This window comes from Hypomesus nipponensis, chromosome 22, assembly GCF_054491055.1.
Source record: "Hypomesus nipponensis isolate SF chromosome 22, ASM5449105v1, whole genome shotgun sequence".
NCBI lineage: Eukaryota > Metazoa > Chordata > Actinopteri > Osmeriformes > Osmeridae > Hypomesus > Hypomesus nipponensis.
In genome coordinates, this window is record NC_140382.1 from 5,235,001 (window position 1) to 5,255,848 (window position 20,848).

General features: G+C 51.5%; 1 protein-coding gene across 11 annotated transcripts in view; it reads right to left on the minus strand.

Moving 5' to 3' along the window:
* The window catches only part of fnbp1b (formin binding protein 1b), a 60,383-nt gene that overhangs the window by 31,298 nt on the left and 8,237 nt on the right, over nucleotides 1-20,848 (minus strand). For all 11 annotated transcript variants that reach the window (XM_084686530.1, XM_084686535.1, XM_084686534.1 and 8 more), the window contains exons 2-4: nucleotides 6,671-6,786; nucleotides 2,610-2,666; nucleotides 2,298-2,445 (exon numbers count right to left, since the gene is read on the minus strand). In XM_084686530.1, coding sequence (XP_084542656.1) covers nucleotides 2,298-2,445; nucleotides 2,610-2,666; nucleotides 6,671-6,786 — 321 coding nt within the window. The remainder of the gene's footprint in view (nucleotides 1-2,297; nucleotides 2,446-2,609; nucleotides 2,667-6,670; nucleotides 6,787-20,848) is intronic.

A 20,848-nucleotide genomic window follows, 5' to 3' on the forward strand; every position in this document is an offset into this window, starting at 1 on the left:
GAGAAAATGTGGATTCCTTCCAAACACCCGGTCATTTTGTGGATCTAAATACGGCGCCTGACACGTGTGGCTGTGTCATCCAGGGGCTCAGTTTAACAGTTTAACTGGTTTGTACCTCCTGAGCCCAGAGACCTCTAGAAGTCCCTCTCTAAGTCCATCCCCGCTGCCCTCCCCCCCCCGCAGGGCTCCACAGGCGCTCTGCATGCTGAGCTCACGTCTCCGTGCTGGGAGCTGTTTAAGGGTCTTTATCGGCCCGTCGTGACAGAGTGCAGTTCGCGCCGGTGAGCACCGGGGGTGGGGTCAGGGGTCAGGGAGGACAGACGCGCTGAGTCAACATGTCTTGAGATGATTCGTCAGCACGCACACACTCACGTACACTTAGCTTCCTCATCCTGTGTTAAGTCGGACCGCTCCGCTGAACCCCACACACACACACGTGCTCACATACACAGCGACACACTCAAACGCGCACACACACACAGGCTCATGGATGAGAGGGTAGCGTGTACAAGAGGGCGACCCGGTACGATAATCTTGAGGGACCCATATGTTCCTGTGGGCGTGTGGTGTAGGGCTGGTGATGATGACGACGGGACAGCGTGCCGGCCCTCAGGCTCCCACCTCCAGTGACCTCCAGGGGGCGCCACTCACGAGGCCGGACCAAGTGGGAGAGAGGCTCCCTTAAAGCCCCTTGCATCGAAACTCACCCACCTGCCCGCACGTCTCCGTCGCCACGGAGAGGAAGGTTTAGGGGGGCGTCTGTTAAGGGTTAAGGGTGACCCCCCCTCCCCCCCTTTACCTACTCACAAGCTAGGCTTAACTGAGGGTTTAGTCGGGGAGAAATTTAGGAAGATGCTAGGGAGGGGAGGGGGGGGGGGGTTATTGGGGAGACGGAAAACATCCTCCATTGAAGGGAAATAATGGTCAGGTTTTAATGGAATATTTATTCTGTCTCCCACTCTCTGACGTCTCTGTTGGCCTCTTTCCTCGCTGTCTGCAAAGTTATTTTCTGGTGCCAGTTGCTATATATTGTGTACAAGCTGAAAATCAATGTTGTTCTGTTAATTATGTATTATGTATAAGTATTATGCAGCGTGTGGAAAAGGGCAAAGCTACCAATGAGTCTTGTGCAAACTAATATAGATCTAAAGTGAAACATCGAGATCTTCCAACAATAAAAGTCCTTTTATATTCAGCAGCCGCTGCCTTAGACAGCGATATAGGAACACCACTGGCAGCCGCCCATCTTAAAAACACAGTCTCATTCATTATGAATGGGGATGTGCAGCTCAGTGACTACACACAAGACAGAGGTACGACACAGGACAATCCTGCTAGCACTGACACAAGCATGGGGAAATGCGGTTGTGTTCTATATGTAGTAGGGTCAATCACAAGACATGAAGCCAAGACCCAAGCTGAGCCAGGCCGGGCCGGGCCGGGCCAGGGACAACAGAGCAGAAAGACCCAAAGGGGGGAGGAAGATTCATCTTCAAACAAACGGAGAGACAGTTGAGAGCAGGAAATCCCCTATCTTTCTCTTGGGCTCTTTATGTCTCATGCTCTCTCTTTTTCTGTGTCATTCTCTCGCATTCTCTCTCTCTCTCTCTCTCTCTCTCTCTCTCTCTCTCTCTCTCTCTCTCTCTCTCTCTCTCTCTCTCTCTCTCTCTCTCTGCCTCCTCCTCTGTCTTTGACTCAGCTGCTTCTCAGGAAGGACAGTGACATCACTCATCTGCTTCCTGTCCCGCAGCTTCAGAGGAAAACATGCTGGTTGGTTTCTCCCAGTCTGTGCCTCGACGACTTTTTCTGGGTTCTCCTGGCACAAACGAGGTCGCCTTCTGGTTAGTCTTCCAGTCCTCCAGTCCACACCCTCCTCAAACATGTGGTTAAGGAGGGGGGAGGTGACGGGGACAGTAAAAGCGACCGCATCGCCCTCTCAGCTTCGTTAGCTCACTCTGCTGCAGCGACTCATGTCGGCTTGGCGACTAGGCCCTAGCGGATGGTTGGCTGAGTGTATCTATATTTACTCAGCTATGACCTCAGCCCCCAGGGCCTGCAGAAGAGGACGCGCCAATGGAAAGGGCCTCTCGCTACTTCCTGTTGGCTGGGCCCGGCTGTTCTCCATTCAGAGCCAAGTCGAACTGTCTAAATTACCACAACAACTGCCAAATCAAGCCTGGCCTGAGAGGAAGAGACTGACCAGGAAGACAGATGACGAGATTCCATAGAAAAGACTCAGAGAACACAGAGAAACATACGCATGGGTGAGAATGTGTAAACAGAAGGTGATGTCATACCGATTTCCTCTCGGTCTTGAGGTCCTGGAGGTAGCGCGAGAGTTCGGCGATGATCTGGGAGGTCAGGTTCTCCCCGATGACCTCGTGCTGACCCGCGTAGTCGTTCAGCTCATTCAGGGTCATCATGAAGGCTCTGCATGACGTGTACCTGGTCACAGACAGGACGTGATGTCAGGAGAATGAAGGTGGACTGACAGGGACGATTTAAGCTGAAACTGCATATGGAGTATGTTACATTTGACACTACAACGTTTTTCATCGTATACAAACAGAGATACAGGAGGCCATTTTGATTCTCGGGCCCAAACTCACTTGTTCTCCTCATCCTCTCTTGCGTTCTTCTTGGGTTGATATTTCTTGGATAGATTTCTGTGCGGAGAGAAGGTTTAAGGCCCGGTGAGTGGCACGTCATTGGAGTACAGTCGCCGCTTTAACACAGAACAGTCGTTTGGGGTCAATGGGTTCCTCTCCTGCTGATGCTGCCGTCAGAGCCAAAGCACCATGTCTTTCCTCACAATATCCAATCTGTCCGAGTGCTGGCCCTTTCTCTCTTCCCCCCGACCTCCGCCCTCCAGGCCTCCCTCCCTCCCTCTGCCACAATCCCCCTTTCCCGGTGAAGGTAATAACTGTCATGGCCTTCGGGAGCAGCCGCGGTGAGCCAGCCACCGTGAAGCTCTCAGCTCTCTCCTCTCCTGCAGAGTCTGCTCTCTCTGTCTCGCTTGGCATGGGATGAAGGCAGGTCTGGTAGGGATGTTTGGCGTGGCGTGTTTCGCTTGTCTGAGGGGGGTAATGGGGAACATGTTTGAAGTGTGTGTGTTTGGGGGGGGGGGGGGGGGGTTGTGGGGCGTGAGAGATGGGCTACGGCTTCGTGGCCACAGGGTGGTCCGTGTCCAACAATCTCGGCGTTGTTCTTCTTCTCAGTATCTCTCTCGCACATTTTCGCCGTGCGTCACTCACTGTCTCTCTCTTCCTCTCGCCGGTTCACATGTTTGATAACGTAGGTAAAGATAGACATTCACCTAGTTCCTTACATGGCTGTCAGCACTTTTTCTTTCACTAGCACACAGGAGAGATAGAGAGAGTGAGACAGACAGAGAGAGAGAGAGAGAGAGAGAGAGAGAGAGAGATGGTATGGTATGGTATGGTATGGACATAGTTCTGCTGTCTGCAACATTGCAACAAGGACAGGCCTTTCAGCCTCAACCATGATGAAAGCTTTAAAAGCAAATGATTTTAGCCTTCACGCACGCACGCACTCACACACACACACACACACACACACACCAACAGACACGTACACAAACACATAAACCAGTACTGCCAGACAGACTTTTTAGTAGAATCCACCTAGAGACGGCAGCAGACCAGACAAGCCAATTAGATTTCGGCAGACATATGTAGAGAGCAAATCAGACGCACTAATGCATACACGGTTGCAACGAGTGGTGAGTCTTCACTCATGCATAATCGTGTTTACGACACTGTATTCACATCCCATAATGCCTCTCATCAAAGAAACAGGTCAGATACTTCAAGCGTAATGACACCAATTCAAACCTCAGGTTGACAATGACAAATTGTTTTATTCCAGTGAATCTGTGCTGTGGGATTGTTTACAGCATTACCAAACCAGGGGGCCGTAGCCTCAATATAATAACCAGAAAACTACTAATTATCATGATAACATAACAACTGTAGCCTTCCACTTTACACGTTTTTACGAGGTAGCATGTTAGAATGTGGCTTCAAATGTCCGACAGCGCTAACACAGCACAGAAACGCGAGGAATGACGTGATTCGAAAGCAGCGTCATCGCAGATGAAGAAGACATGCGCTCAAAGCACATGCGTGCCGGCGCGCTTCTCTCCCTCCCCTATACAACACCCCCCACCCTCCTCCGCCCACCCCTTCTTCGGCTGTCTGCTCTGTTGCCAGGCAGATATCTCCCTCAGTTCAGATAGCCAGATGTCACGTCAGCCAACGTGTGGCAGTGTGTGTGTGTGTGTGTGTGTGTGTGTGTGTGTGCGTGTAGGTGTGTGTGTCTACTGTACGCCACTCTGCATGTCTGTGGGACGATATGGATCACTATTGATCGCCAGGTCGAACGCTAAAGTGCAGCAGTACTGGAAAACGCTCCAGTCTCCAGACAGACAGACAGATGGGGGTCCTCTGCTGCTCTAGGGATTATTCCAGTGTGTGTGTGTGTGTGTGTGAGTGTGTGTGGAGGGGGGGGAAGTGCCCCACTGATCTACCCCTCTGCATCTACTCTTCTTTACGGCGGTATTGAGAATGAGATTCATTTGCCTGGATACAGGGCAACAGGATTTATCCTGGATTAGGCTAAATGGTGCGGGGCAGCGCGGAGGAGAGGTGGGGGTCAATAATAATGTGCAATATAGACCCCCGACCCTAATAGTACTGCAAAACTGGCCAGGAGAGAAAAAAAATGCTGATCCGAATGGTTTTCATTTCCACCACCGTGTCTCTTAGAAACAGTATAGTTAATTGGCATGTGTGGCTGACTGTGGTGTGATTCTGTTTCATGGTCCCGGTGACAGGCTATACTCGTGGCTTACATACACACTTACTGTGTACCATTCTTCACCCTTTGATGACGACAAGCCAGTCCATTTTAGCGGGCCAGTCTGGGTACAGACGGCCAATCAGAGCCCATCTTTCCTCTGACCAGGTCGGCCACAGTGTGACTAACACACGGAGAGAGGTCATCCACGGAGTTGAAAACAGGAGGGGGGGGGGGGGGGGTGAGAAGAGACGAGGAAAAAATGGTGTGCGATGGGACTTCCGCCCGCACAAGGGAGCGCGTAGCGGACCCGATCAAGGAGATGCTTCCATTCATGTTTATTAGATCAAGCAGGGAAGAGCCTCGAACGGTCTGAGCGCGCTCAGTAGATTAAACCTGATTTAATGAGCTAAGTTGATTAGACGGGATGATTGGGCCCGGGCCGGGGGCGACGGAAGCGCCACAAAGATGCACATTGTTTTTGCGGGACACCCTAAAACAGAACAAGCCCCCTGGTAAACAGGTTGCGTAGCCTCGCTGTGAATATGCTATTTCCTCACGTTAAGAGAAGAGGCTGGTGGTGGGGGGGGGTGGGGGACAGACGGGTGTAAAGGAAGCAGGAGGTCAAGCCTGCTGTGTTGGACAGAGGACACAGTGTGGGCAGGCTGAGGAGAAACATCCGCTGCATCTGGGGAGCTTCAGGCCCGCTCAGACGCACTGCAACACCAATGTGTGTGTGTGTGTGTGTGTGGAGGGTGTGTGTGCGTGTACTTGAATATGCATGTGTGTGCCTCTGGGCTATCCGTGAGAGCTTGAGAGTGCCTCGGTGTTTGTGTAGTGAATGCATGCAAACAGAGCGAGAGTAGCTAGCCACTTGTATTATCTCATTAGCAAAGCGCCCTTGATTAATGGGGAAGGGAGGAGGGGGGGGGGGGGGGGGTTTGAGGGTGCAGAAGGGTCCAAATAGGGGCGGACCCCGACAGGAAGACTATTAGCACTGGATAAGGGGGTGGACTATTTTTAGAGTAGCAGCCATCTTGCAGACCTTCTTTAAGAAGCAGGATTGGAGGATTGGAGGATTTCTTTTTTGGGGGGGTGGTGGGGTCGGGGGGAGTGGGGAGGGGGGGGGGCAGTATCCTGCTGGTTGTTGTTGGTGGTGTCTGAGGCATTAGAAGGAGGATCCCTAACCTCTAACCCCCTCCTGGGGGGACTAGTCACGAACCACCACTCCTCCCAGATCTCCCCAAAAGGGGGGCTGACAGTAGGGAAGCGGGGAGCAAGGGGAGGGGGTGCGAGAGGCAGGAGGGGTTTGGAGGAAGGGAATGTGGGTCAGCGCTGGGGATGAGAATACTGATACCTCGTCACCATGGCAACCCCTGCGCCTAACCCCGCCCCCCTCCACAGCCAACCCTTACTTCCTCCTGCCCGGAGCAGGAAGCAGAAAGAAAAACAGTGCTCCGCCACAGAACGAGACTGAGATAGAAAGAGACAGAGAGAGAGATACGCCAAGGTGAAATGGAGATTTGCAAGAGGGGAGGGAGGGAGGGAGAGAGAGAGAGAGAGAGAGAGAGAGAGAGAGAGAGAGAGAGAGAGAGCGAGAGAATGACACAGAAAAAGAGAGAGCATGAGACATAAAGAGCCCAAGAGAAAGATAGAAAGAGAGAGAAAAAGCAACTACCTCTTTAGAGGGCATATATATCATCGATCTCTTCAACAACCTGACCTGCTTTCGGTGGTGAATGGTGCACAATGGTGCCGTGTTTGTGTCTGGTTGTCCTTGTGAAAACCCGTCTCTATCTTCCAGCGTCAATGAAATGATCCGGTCAGGATAAGCTACCGAAGGTAGACTCACCTAATCTGCTTTGCATAGCTGATTTCGATCTCCGATCTCTCTTTGACGAATTTGCTGTACCTCTCCACAAACTCTATGCCCCACTGGGTGTGCTTCTCCAAGTTATCAAACTGATCCTGGAACAGAGAGCAGAGAAACGTACAGACAGACAGAGAGAGAGAGCGAGAAGAAAACACGTCAATAAACAACAAATGTGAAAGCGGTGTCTTTTTGCAGCAAGCAGCAAGTCCAACAAGAAGGTCAATCTGGTTGTTCTGGTGGAGAGGGGGTTCCCAATCTCTCGAACGTCGACACGAAGAATCACAACTCTCATCGAATCCACTGTTACAGATAAATATATACTCCCATAGCAAATTTGATGGAAAATGGGAGGTGGTAGAAAAGTTGGTATGTGTGTATCCTATCCAATAAAGTGAAGAGGGTTGACATTGCATGGCAACATCAACAATCTCCACCTGGTCATAATCTCTTTTTTGAGACTTCAGACTTTCAACTATATATATATATACTTTCAACAACATAATGGATAAGGAACCTTCTATGCCATGTGTTGCCGAAAAAGAGAATGAGTTTGAATGTCAGAAATATGGTGTGAGAGCCCGCTCTCAGCTCAAACCCCTGTGTGTTGCTAGCCTCTATCTCAAACCTCACGGCATACTTCCCTGTCTGGGCTCATATTTTCCGGCCTAGATGGCAAAGGGTTTTATTAGTCAACAAGTACAATGCTGCACTGCGGCAGACACTTAGCTAATTAGCACGGTCTGCCCGGATCACCTGTGTATTAGCGTTAGCCAACTGGCTAACAGGGTAACCGAGACACAGAGTTATTTTGATTTAACGAAGGCCAACCGTTTAGCCTTTCCAACATTTCCATTGGATAGTTTGTCTGTTAAAGTGTTACAGCCCTATTTGGATGGTGTCCTGGTGCCAAAGTATATTTATCTACCATAAAAACCAGAAGTCAGACACAGAGACAGACTTGATAGATGTTATTAAAGTGTTGGACGCCATTGTAGGATGCAGGATATTAGCAATCCAGAGATTTCTTTCTTTAGCTCAAAGGACACAAAACAACGGCCTGTTTATGTTGCCATTACAACATCGGACCACTCAGACAATGGCTTAGTACCAGTCTAAATAATTCACAACCCAACATGACTGTTCACTCCATTAAAGATAATTCCTGCACAGTCCCATAGGAAGCTTAGTCTCATGTTGATCTACCTGGTGTGTGCCAAATTCCCATCTCATCATTACCTGCAGCTGTCTTCTGGTACAGTAGGACAAATTGGCCTATAGAGTTTCAACCATACGGCTGAATCTTGTCCACCACATTGGTTAATTTCAATGTGGTTTGAACTGTGACGCGATTGACAGTAACACGGCCATCAGTAGTAGTTCAAAGCTGCAGAAACCACTAATTCAACAACAACAAAAAATGCCAACAAATATTTCCCAGCAATATCGTACAGTTGTGTTCTAGCTCTGTCTTATACAACACAGTAAATAAAGTGTGGATATTAACCTTTGTGTAGCTCCAGCATTCCCCCATTTTCTCCTCCACCATGTCTGTAATCCTCTACAGAACAACTTGCAGTTCTGTAAACCCCAGCCCAATATTGATGCTCTGCTCCGTCAGTACCAGAACCTTCTCCCCAGTTGGAGCCAGGCTGGGTACAATTCCGACAGGCACTCAAGTTAACACAGTGTGCGATGTCTTCATTTGTGTGTGTGTGTGTGGGGGAAACTCTCCCTTCACTGACAGCACATGCTCAGACTAACAGGAAGTCAATGTGGCTGGTGGAACGTTCTTGAAGGTTATGAAAATGTACCTTGTGCATCCTGTGAAGCAGAGGCCTGCGGTGGCTTATGCAGAGTACATTTCATACTTCATAAAGCTGATGATACAGACCTGGCGATGGCTGACATGACTCTCTCAGTATGCTAACGCTAACTGTAGACAACATGCAGTTAGGTTGCAGGACAACAGTGGGGATGTAACGCTGTTTGTGTCGCCGCCGGCTATCCTAACGACACATTCGTTCATCAACCCTGTTCCACAGAAGGGAACTCAAGAGAACAAAGACCCTACAAAACAAACCCCCCCAAAAAGATCTAAAGAAATCGAAAGAAAAACCTATCCTTCTATCTTCCTTTGTTTCTCTCTCTCGTGTTCAATCACTCTGCTAAAGCAGCCCTACCCAACCACCCCTCTGTCTTATTACAATGTCTCTCCTCTCTGTCTGTCTGTCTCCATCTCTCTCTCTCTCTCTCTCTCTCTCTCTCTCTCTCTCTCTCTCTCTCTCTCTCTCTCTCTCTCTCTCTCTCTCCTCAGCATGCTCTTTCTTCTATTTCTCCCTGAGGATGTGCTCACTGTCAGCATGTGTGCCAATTAAAGCCCTGGAATCTCCCGGACAGCATTTCCTTCATTAGAACCCTCAAATGGGGGAAGGAGAGAGGAGACGACCGAGACGAATCACACCAAACAGCCCTCTATCCTCAAACGCACCCCAACCCCTACGCCCGACATCGGCACCCAAACACGCCCTTCGCCGGCACGCAACCCAACACCGCGCTCGCCCTCGCACACGCAAACACACACGCTCGTCGTTGCCCTGCGGTGGCAGGTCGGTTTACCCTTTTCTGCAGCGGCACCATGGTTTCCGACCAGCCTCGGGGTGGGCTCACCACCCTCCTTCCAAGAGTCCAAAATCCTAATTCCGAGCGGGTCCAAACCTCCCTGTCCCACGTGGAGCAGAGCAGGAACAATTCTCTCAGGTCGGGGGGGAGGTTGGCAAGGCGTTACATCCAGCAGACCATGCAGAGCGACTTCAACCAAAGTGAGCAAATCAAAGAGGCTGAGAGGATTAGGAAGGAAGATTCCGGCGTCCGTTTGGGGTATGAGTTTCGGGTGAGGAACCGGCTTCCATGACCCTCGCCCTCCCCCAAGCCCGCACGCACACACTGCTCACACACACACACACTGCTCACACACACACGCACTCCTCACACACACGGGTGTCCCAGTTCTACTGAGACTGGCCCTTGTTTGTCGGGAAGCGCGGAGAATACTGGAGAGGGAGAGAGAGGGAGGGAACTCTGACAAACACACACACACCCTCTCTGTCACACACACACACACGACATGCATCTGAGGGCATGCCTGCCTCAGAGCGCTGTAGCGAAATGCTCCGTCAGGCGTAAGGTGGAATCAGTGGGATGTGAGAGGGCAACTGATTCAGAGAGGAGGGAAAAACAGAGGGAGGAGGGGAGAGGTGGAGAGGAAGGGGGGGGAGGAAGGGGGGGGTGGAGGAAGGGGGGGAGGTGGGAGGTGAGAGGAATGGGGGGCAGGGGGCAGGGGGCAGGGGGTAGTTAAAAGGGAGGAGACTGGGTTGAAGGACTCGTTTCTCTGATGCAACTCCTGCTTTGTCTCCAAAAACTCCAACCCAACACACACACACACACAAAAAAAGCCTGTTGGTGTGGTGTGAACACACTGTTCATCTGTTACAGTAAGCAGGATTCCTCCAAGAGGTAAAAACACATTAGTCTGGGTATTCAGGGAGGCCGAATGGAGTCCATATATTATGAATGAAGCAAAAGGCAAAATATCAAGGAAAACAGGTCAAAAAACAAATGTGTGTCACTGATGCTACAGCACCTAGGCTAGGCTTGGAACAAAACAGACAGTTTAGAATAGCCAGCAGAGAGAAAGAAAAGAACAGCCAGGTACTTTTTGATACATTGCTGCTTTTATTAGAATCAGTTTGCCATTCAGATTTCCGGTTCAAAACACCTCTCACCCCGATTCGAAAAAACCTGACCCACATACACCCATCGCGAGCAGCGCCACAGAAAAAAAAAACTATTTTTCCGCTCTCAGACCCCCCCACCTCCCTCCCCACCTCCCAACCCTCGCATAAACACACACACACCCTGCTCCAGGTCAGGTCCCAGGTCGAGGTCGATCAGCGGCGCCCTCTAAACCGCGGCCTCGACGAGGAAGCGGGAGCGGGGGGGCTGGGCTGCGGCCTGGGGGAGTGGGGGGGGGGGGGTGGGGGAGCGGTTTTATCCTCCAGGAGGGAGAACCCCGCCCGGCTCAGGCTTGTTATTTCAGGACACATCCGAGCCGCTGCGGAGGAAGGGGGCCCGTGTTGTCGTACGTTTGGGAAAACACCCGCGCCAGAGACGCCTCGCCGCGACTACAGAGAGCCTGAGGGAGGAGGACGAGGCTCCCAGTCCGACCCCGCAGGGAAGCTCCGGAAAGCGCAGGGCCGCCCGATGCGGGGGGCCGCAACAAACGCGCCCTTGGCGGTGGGATCTGATGAGCGGCGGCCCCGACCGACGGGTGAGGGAGAGAGGATCCCGCTCTCCCAATGCACTGCATTAGCGGGTGATCTCGACGAACGCGCACCACTGAGCCCCCCGCGTTCCAGACGAGATCCTACCTTCTTTTCCGTGACCATTTCTCCGTTTTGACCCCTCGGCACTCTCTGTAATACAGGCGAGGTGAGGGTAGGCTAGCTATCATTATCACACTTCCGTTCAGAAAACGACAACCACGGGTTAAGGCAGGTTTGTAGCGACCGGTGCACCAGCCTTTTGGCAGTGACGTGCCTGATGCAGGCAGGCGGAAGCAAGGTGATATAAATGGTGTAGCCTGTCTTTTTCTTCCTCCGTCTCGCACTCTCTCGCTGTTTCTCTCTCTCACACACACACACACACACACACTCTGTCGTTTTCTCTGTCCATCTCTCTTTTTCCACTCTCTCCTCCATCTCCCATGCCCACCCCCCCTTGCCTCCATGTCTCTCGTCCTGTCCCACCGCCTCTCTCCGACCTCTCTGTGGCCGCCCCCCACTCAGCCGCTTCTGCTATTACCCAGACTCCACCACTGTGCCAGACACACAGTGGACGCGGGCCAAATCCCCCACTGTGACACTAGCCTCCGCATTAGAAGCCTACCACTGCTCCTGCATTAGAATGGGCAGCCTGGCTCCGTCCCAGACTCTCCACCGTCCATCCCTCCCCTCCTCCTCTGCCTCTCTCTCTTTCTCTCTCTCTATCTCTCTCTCTCTTTCTCTCTCTCTCTCTCTCTCTCTCTCTCTCTCTCTCTCTCTCTCTCTTCTCTCTCTCTCTCTCTCTCTCTCTCTCTCTCTCTCTCTCTCTCTCTCTCTCTCTCTCTCTCTCTCTCTCTCTCTCTCTCTCTCTCTTTCTCTCTCTCTCTCTCTCTCTCTCTCTCTCTCTCTCTCTCTCTCTCTCTCTCTCTCTCTCTCTCTCTCTCTCTCTCTCTCTCTCTCTCTCTCTCCCCCCTGTCTCTCTCTCACTGCTACTCCTCCTTATCTCTCACCAACGGCAAATGAATGGACTGGCTGTCTGTCGTTAGGGCTTTTTCCCAATCCCAACAAATGGGGGTTCACGGTACATCCATGTATTACAGTCCGCAGCAATAGACTGCAGTCAGAGCCTGCACTCCATCAGGACGGCAACCGAAACCACACCGGCCCCGTTCAGGTCAGTGCTCTCAGAATCACTCGAAGAAATCAATAAGGAAAGAGTCCAACGGAGGAAGAGGTGGATAGAGTAGGAGGAGGAGGGGGAGGAGGAGGAGGAAGAGGGGGATGGAGGAGGAGGAGGAAGGGGAGGAGGAGGAAGGGGAGGAGGATGGAGGAGGAGGAGGAAGGGGAGGAGGAGGAAGGGGAGGAGGATGGAGGAGGAGGAGGAAGGGGAGGAGGAGGAAGGGGAGGAGGATGGAGGAGGAGGAGGAGGAGGGGGAGGAGGAGGAAGGGGAGGAGGATGGAGGAGGAGGAGGAGGGGGAGGAGGAGGAGGAAGAGGGGGATGGAGGAGGAGGAGGGGGAGGAGGAGGAGGAAGAGGGGGATGGAGGAGGAGGATGTGGGCTGTGGACGGCGGGGGGAGAAGTGTACGTGTCGACAACAAAAAATGTTAGCCTAGCTAATTGCGCGTGCTACTAATAGCCGAGATGTCGTGAGGGGAGCACCAGTCGACATGGTGTGGGACCTCGACCCCGACACACACTGCCTTGTAGACACACCGTAAGAACAAGCGTCCCTACGAACTGTCCCAGAATGAGGAGCAGAAGACACGACGACAGAGTCAAATACCATACCCACCCCGCCGTCACCGAAACACAAGGAACGGGATGACGCCATCCGCATACATCCCGAACCCAGACATTTTTCTTGTGAGAACTTTAAGACGAAAGTTATTTTTAACTTTCTGTTCTCTCTGTGGCGCGGCAGTAAACTGAAGCGGGACCCACGAAGCGGCACGTTGAGTCCAGAGGCCTCTCGCTGCTCTGCCCGGAACACAGCCTCCACAGGACCCACGTGGGGAGGGAAGGGGAGCAGATGTTCCTCCAGAGGAGAAAGGAGAGCCAAAGGTGGAGAGGACGGAAAGGAGAGGGAGACAGAGGAGGGGAAAAGGGGGAGGGGGGGGGGGGGGGGGGTGAATGCGGAGAGAGAATGCCAAAGAAGGAGGAGGGAGAAGGGGGAGGGGAGAGAGAAGACAAGGGGGGAGACTGAGGGCCGCGGGAATGACAGATGTGTCACCGAGAGGGATGACAATAGGGTTAGGACCGAGAGGGTCACGGGTCACTCTCGCCGCTCCCCCGCAGCACAGAGGAGAGGACAGAAGAGTGGGGGGGACCACATGCCTGGCCACATCGAAGAGAAGATATGCGCATTTAGACGGTCCGATTCGAAGCCGTTCGAGTTCGGGGCGAAAGGGCTGGCGGGAAAGACAAGACAGCAGCTGCTTTGGCGAGTTGTATTGTATCGGAACGTATGCGATGTACTTCTCGAGGGACAAGGAGGATATGTTTGGCAAAAGGTTTACCGTCCAAGAAATGCGGGGGTGCACGATGTGATGGCGTCTCACATTGGACTTTCTGCTGTTTTCCAGAGCTGACGCGGGCTGCAAAACAGCCCGTGGGGAGGCGAGCGCCGCAGCTGGAGCCAGGCGTCTCATTAAGATCGAGCTGGCCCACATTCACCCTCACAGCCCCGAGCCCCGTTCCCAGAATGGGCTCCGTTCCCCGGCCGGTCGCAACCCCGGCGAGGACACTGAATCTCCCGCTCACAACAAGCCTGTTGATTGTTCCCCTCGGAGGAAGAGAGAGAGGGGGAAGGGGGGGGGGCACCTAGGGCAGGGAGCAGGAGAAAGGTCGGCCTTTCGACCAGCCGTGGCCTGACGCAGCAGCCAGGGCCGGCTCTCCGTCTCCGTGCCCCTGTCAGCAGAACTCAAAGGGCAGAGCAGACCGAGGAGAGGGGAGGGCCTGTCCCTCATACCTCCACACGGCCCACTGGACACACGATCCCCTCAATGGGGTTTCCTATGTGGCGATGCAAATGTCTGCACGACTGTCTCATGCCGTGTGGGCGTCCGACCACATGGACAAATATTTGGGGGGGAGATGCCGACCTCGTCCTCAGCACACATGGGGCTTTGTCGACGGGTGCTGGGGAGGAACAATGGCCTCTCCATAACCCTCTATAACCTCCCAGCAGAGGGGGCTAATACACACACACACATACAGTATACAAGCACACACACACACACACACACAGTATACAAGCACACACACACAGTATACAAGCACACACACACACACACACAGTAGCAAAGAACACACACAGTATACAAGCACGCACACACACAGTATACAAGCACACATACAGTATACAAGCACGCACACACACAGTACACAAGCACACACACACGCAAGAACCCAAAATCTAAAAGTCGACTGGACCTGTGAGTACAACAGTAAAAATCCATTGGATGCACCTCAACGACCCCGTTGAGCCAACCCCCACCCTCAAACCCTCCCCCTTCACAATGACTTTACACTGCAATGTAATCATTAAGCCAACGTCCACCTCCCCAGAGGGTCCTGCATCTGACCCTGCTTCCCTCTCCTCCTACTGCCTGCCTGGGACACTTAGCAAAGACACGGGGAAGCTTTGTTTACTCATGGGGAAAGAACTTTCTAGCCTCTCGAGAAATGTAGGCTTCAGCTGTATGTCTATGGCTTCTTTGGTCTAAACCTGTTGATTTGAAGATATTTAAAACACAGAGAGAGAGAGAGAGAGAGAGAGAGAGAGAGAGAGAGAGAGAGAGAGAGAGAGAGAGAGAGAGAGGAGAGAGAGAGAGAGAGAGAGAGAGAGAGAGCTTTTTGCATGGCCATGGCTGTGAGGAAAACAAGTGTGTCAGTTCTTGTTTGCATGCCATGCACATATTTATAGATACATCAACGCGGCTTGTCAGGAATGTGAGAGTGTGTTTGTGTGCGAACACGTGTGTGTGCACAACTAGGTCCATAAAACAGTCCCTCTCTTTGTGCATGTGTGGCAGGTGTGTGTGATTTACCCACACTGTACAGTATGTGTGTGCGTGTGTGTGTGTGTGTGTGTGAGTGGGTGAGAGAGAGAGAGAGAGAGAGAGAGAGAGAGAGAGAGAGAGAGAGAGAGAGAGAGAGAGAGAGAGAGAGAGAGAGAAAGACAGAGAGACAGAGAGACAGAGAGAGAGAGAGAGAGAGAGAGAGAGAGAGAGAGTAACACAATAATGTTGGTCAGCATTGAGACCGTCCATCCACTGTGCTGGTACCTCCCTCTCTCTCTTGGTGGTTGAGAAACAGGAAATTGCTCATTCATAGCTGTGAGTCACAGTAACTGGAAGAGTGGTCGACACCTTTTTAACTCAACTTAAAAAGAGAATGCTATTAATTCCTGTTTTAGCCTCATTAGCATCAACGTGAAAATTTATTCAGCCAGCCTGTGTGAGGGCCACCGAACAGGACAATGCTATGGATATCCACAAAATATGTATTTAATAGAGAGTCAGGTGGCTGAGCGGTTAGGGAATCGAGCTAGTAATCAGAAGGTTGCCGGTTCGATTCCCCGCCGAAGGAAACTCCCCGTTTCCTTCACCCTACCAGCCTCGGGGAATGTCCCTGTACTTACTGTAAATCGCTCTGGATAAGAGCGTCTGCTAAATGACTAAATGTAAATATAATCCAACCATTTGCACGGCAGCATTAAGACACGATCGAGTGGTCCGTGGACATGTCCGTTCCCCGGGCTAAGCCTGGGGGTAGATCCCTGTGAGGACCATCTGCTTGGTGGACTTACAGCGCTGGTCATCTTCATCTGCAGCAGGGTCTGCAGGTACTCCTCAAAGGGGGTGAGGGGAGGGGGCTCTTCCCTCGCCTCCAGCTCCGGTTTGAGCGTGCACACGCCGTCCAGGAAGACAAAGAACTCACTCCGCCGCCGCAGCATGGTCACGGCAGTCGCACGGCACGCGGTCGCCTCGGAGACAGAACGGAGCCCCGCGCGAGATGTTAATCCGTTAGAGGTGGAGAACCGACAGTGGAAGTAAAAGAGGACGGTCAAAAGTCGATCCGCGTCCGACGAGTTACGACACACCAGAGCAGGTTTGACCGGGTCCCAATTGGACAACTGTTAGCGGGAGGAAATCGAGTAAACACAACAACCCCAAGACAGAACCTGAGGGTTGAACAGAGAACTTCCGAGGAGGTTTTCTGACGAGAGGACCACTTCATGAGCAACTACCCTACCCTGTACTGTATGCCAGAGCTCTGAGATTACCCAGCGTAAATCGAAACACTGTTCGACGTTGTTTTTAATCTGATTAAGACACCCACCCCCAACCCTTAACCACGCCACCACCCAATAAACCACCTCGGTGCCGCATAATGATTACTCCACCAGGCCAGCCTTCACAGGTCAGCCATTGTTCCTAAGCGGCTGTTTTTCCCAACTTTGTCCTTTCGGGGAGATTATCGATCTGTAAAGTCTCATACCTTACGTAATGAAAAGTCTGGATTAAGGCAAACAGAGAAAATAGCATGTGTAAAAGTTCAAACAGTATACTCAAAGAGAGTTTAGGGGAAAGAGTGGGAAAGAGTGGGAGCAGAGGGAAAACTAGACTTCTTCGTGGGATCTGTTTCCAGGCAAGGCCGGCATTCTCGGACTTCTCCCTGCTGAAGACGAAGGGCCTAGAAGAGCTGGAGCATGGCCAGCTCGTCCAATAGGCAGCCCTGTTTACTGTCCCATCTGCCATCGCTTAACAGCATTGAGTGAGTGGGCATTGAGTGAGTGGGTGATACCGATATCTCCACATCTACCCAGCTGCAATACCACCCCCCCACCCCCCCCCCGCCCCCACCCCCCACGGCCAGCCAGCAGTTAGGGGCTTACAGTAAGCGAGAGAGACACAGTCCTCTCATCCAATCTCCTCTCCCATCAAATTGGGGCACATCCATCGACCTTCACGAGCCAAACGGGCCAGCTGGTAGCGACGGCCCCGTGTCTCACGTTTGCCCCCGCACAGCGGCGTTTCACAGGCGAAGGCGATCGGTTAACAACCGAACAGCCATGTCACAGCAGCTTCCCTGCCCCGGAGGGGACCCAGCTGTCTGCAGGCGGATCTGAATCCTGTTCAGACACAGCGGTGCGCTGGAGGAGGGGGGGGGGGGGGGGGGGGGTGAAACGCTCGGAGCGTTCCGGCTATGTGCCGCGGTGACGTCGCTCGCGTATACATTTCATCATACCTAACGCTCGCGTCTCGGAGAGAGGACGGCGGCTTGCTCTCCCGAGCGGCTGGTTCAAAATGGGGACGAGGTGGATCTCAGACACAGTGGAAGCTTCTAGTGCTGCTCGGCGCGTGCCAAACGCTCCGAAGCCGGTCTGTTTCTAAATTGAGAACTGTTTGTTGTCGCTCTCCGTGTTGCTTCGGGAAACAAACACACCAGCAAACGCCAGCCACGTACAGTATCATTAAGTTCACTTCACATAATAGGAATGTTGCCTGAATAGGAATGTTTGCAACAAAACAAGTTCAACGCCACTGTGTGTGTCTCGTCTCAATGCAGGATGTCATTTTGCTCTGGTTTGAATGTTAAAAAGGCCTGGGGGTCTTTGCCTGCTCTTAGAGTATAGGGTCAAGTCGAGGGGCTTCTAATTTTACAATGGCACGGACCCAATCTCACAGGAACACGGCCTAGCTGATATCCATCGCCATGTGGTCCGTGGTCAAATCACGCCCCTGCAGGAATTCGTCCCCACGACATGCCTGCAGTGTCCTTCCATGTCCTTCAGGGCTATTTTAGGGCCTCAGATAGCCTGAAGTTTAGCCAGGCTCTCTCTTTTCAAGCAAACATAAGTGTGTGGCAACCTTGTTTACTTGTGACACCTTTCCTTTGGCACATCAATCTTCAGGTGCGTGTCGTGTCCCTGAACACCACAGCAGCCCATAGTGAGCGCGTCAAAGGAGTGTGTCAAGGGCAAAAGCTTGACATTCGATTCAGGCCCTATGGTGCATACCGAAATTCTGTAGACACAATCACGGATTTAAAAAAATCCTCTCTTCAGCAGTGGAGAAAAAAGTTGTACTGCAAATGGCTCTGGCTGTGCATAGAGAAGCCTCGCTTCTCTCATTTGAGGCGCACTTAAAACAGATAGCGAAGTGAGAGTCTCACCACAGCTAACGTACGACATCTTGGTAAAGCGTTTGTGTGTAGCATCCATTTCACAGTTCGAAGCCTCACCGTTGGTCTGTTTTCTGCTGGCAGTAAATAGGTCTGTAAGCTGATTTACACCGTGACAACGGCAGAGAACGACCCTCGAGCCTTTTGTGGCTCCATCCATTCATTCTCTCTTCTTTGCTAACAGAGTGGGTTTCATGCCATCTGGAGCATTTCTGGCCATTCGCTGTTTAGAGGAGCTTCAAAGGAAATGTGGAAGGTATTCAAGGAAATGGCAAGGCACAGACAGAGAGGTGTTGTATACGGTCGTGTCTTCCCCCGCTAGCCAAGCCGGAAAGTTCTGTGGACGCTTTGGCAGTCAGCCCAGTCTGTCCTGATGTGGTTTGAGACACAGCACGTGCAGAAATGAAGGGATAATCTTCCCCTATTTGTTGAAATGAGACATTTAGAAAATAAAACATATTAGCAACCATCATAAGCCACTTTTCTCGACTCTGTTAAGCCTTCATCATCCTAATAAGCAGGTCTAGTCGTGTGGATGACTGCGGATGAGTCCGGGAATATGTGCCAGAAGTTCCCCAAGGCGCAGTCATGTCAGGGCAGCCCTCCAACCTCTTGGCTTTTCACAGATCCATCATCCCTGTAGCGCTATGGTGGGGGTTTGCATACCCTTGCAGGGGTTAGCTTGAGCAAAATGGAGGTTGGCATGGACAGGCAGGCTCGATCATTAGGATGTATGAAGAAGTTGTGAGATCAAAGACGGACGGCTTTTTCCGTGGCGAGCCTGGAAAAACTGGATTTAGCATGACCTAGCATAACTAGATTTGTCTTTTTTTCAAGCTAATCAATTTGGTTAAATCTTTCGAGTCGCATTTCTAATCAACACTATTAGCGCCTCCTTGTAAACTCCCTTGAGAGCAGGGGGCTGGACCACTTGTGCTGAACAGAAGCTCTTTAGTTTGTGGGTGGATTAGATTCACTTTGGAAGCAGAAGTAGAGATGAGAAGAGAGAGAGCGCTGAGAGCGCTAAGCTCAAGAGTCAGAGAGGTGCTAAAGAAGGGGTGAGAGAAAGAGAACTGGAACAAAGGGTGCACCGCCGAGTAAGAGGGGATGGGGGAATGAAGGCTAAACATTTAGCGACCCAACAGCTGATTTCGGAACGTTTGTCAGTATTTTGTGGGCAATTTGTCTACTTGTTGACTCTTTATCACCCGTGAGCAAAGAAGCTGGGTGGGCTGATGGAATATACCAGAACGTTTCACTGTTTATGCTTTCATGTTTCCCAGCACGGTTTCTCAAACACATCTGGAGGGCGATAGAGTTCTTTGTAAACTGAGCAGAACTATCAGCCATCGCAACAACTTCCTGCCTGTAAGATACATTTCCTCCATAGCTCAACGCCTGTGGCGTCTCTCCACACAACCGGCAGAAGATAAACAACAGAACCTCTCCCAGGAGACCAATCACAGGCCCTCATACCCCCCCCCCCCCAAAAAAAAAGTAAACATTCACACAAACGTCAGCAGCAATTACCTTCTGCGGACAGTGATATCTCTTTTAAGGCAGCAGTTTAAAGCCCAGATATGAGACTTGAAAGAAGATGAAGAAGATGATTGAGATAAGAGCCGTCCACAGTTCCGAATGATGAAATATAGGCTATAACTCTTACACAGGGTTGCTTATGAAGGGAAGGAAGTCTGAGCTTGCATAACTAGTCTACTTCTAGTCTTCGTCCTCCCCTGCCAACCTGCATTATAACTAGGATCGAGAGAGGAAAACGTTTTGAGACTGTTATCTTGACATATCCAGCCAGGCTGACTATCACTGACTTTCACTGTTCCCCTCTGGCTCTGGTTGGAGTTCTGGTCTGTAGAGTTGTGAAACACAGTTTGTTTGCAAAGAGGAAATTCTGGCAACTTCAATTGGGGGGTCGTTGGTTAACGGTCAGGTGAACCAAAAAATAGCAAAACACACATCCAAATCATCTTGTAGGTGTTATCAGGAACATAAAGCTCTGGGCATTCCACTTTGTTAGACTGGAGCGGTGCTGTGTTGGTGCTGTTAAAAGACAAAGACCTGCAGCCATATGCCATGAAGACATTAAGTAGACGTCATTGGAAGTGCTAGGTCGAACCTTGAGGCGTCCCTCTACATCTAAGACATGGCTCCCAATGGAGCGGACTGGTGCAATCAGCCTTTCTCTTTGTCTCTCTAGAGGGGGGAGGGGGGAGGAAAATCAATAGCATCAAGTCATGGGTGATTATCCATGATGGCTACACTCGATATACGGCGCACCTAGCAACCAACTCCACTTACAATGGATCCCACCCGAGGCTCCACAACTGAGACAAAAAATCATGCTGACGGGCACTACGGAATGATCTGGAATCTCTAGGTCTAGTCTTCTCTCCCTTTTCTTCCTGCTGCCTGCTTTCCATCCCTCAAAACACTTTTGCAGAAGAAATATGCCGCCACCAAGCCTACCTGACTGACTGAGAGAGGGAAAGGGACATTTTGTGGTCTGATGAGTCAGAACATGAACTAAACTTCTGTGCTTGTACCTACACAGTTGACTTAAGTTGTAGGAACAAGTCAATAGATGTATTCACTTTCAAATGAACTGTTTCTGTCTTTGTTTCCAGTTTTGGTCTC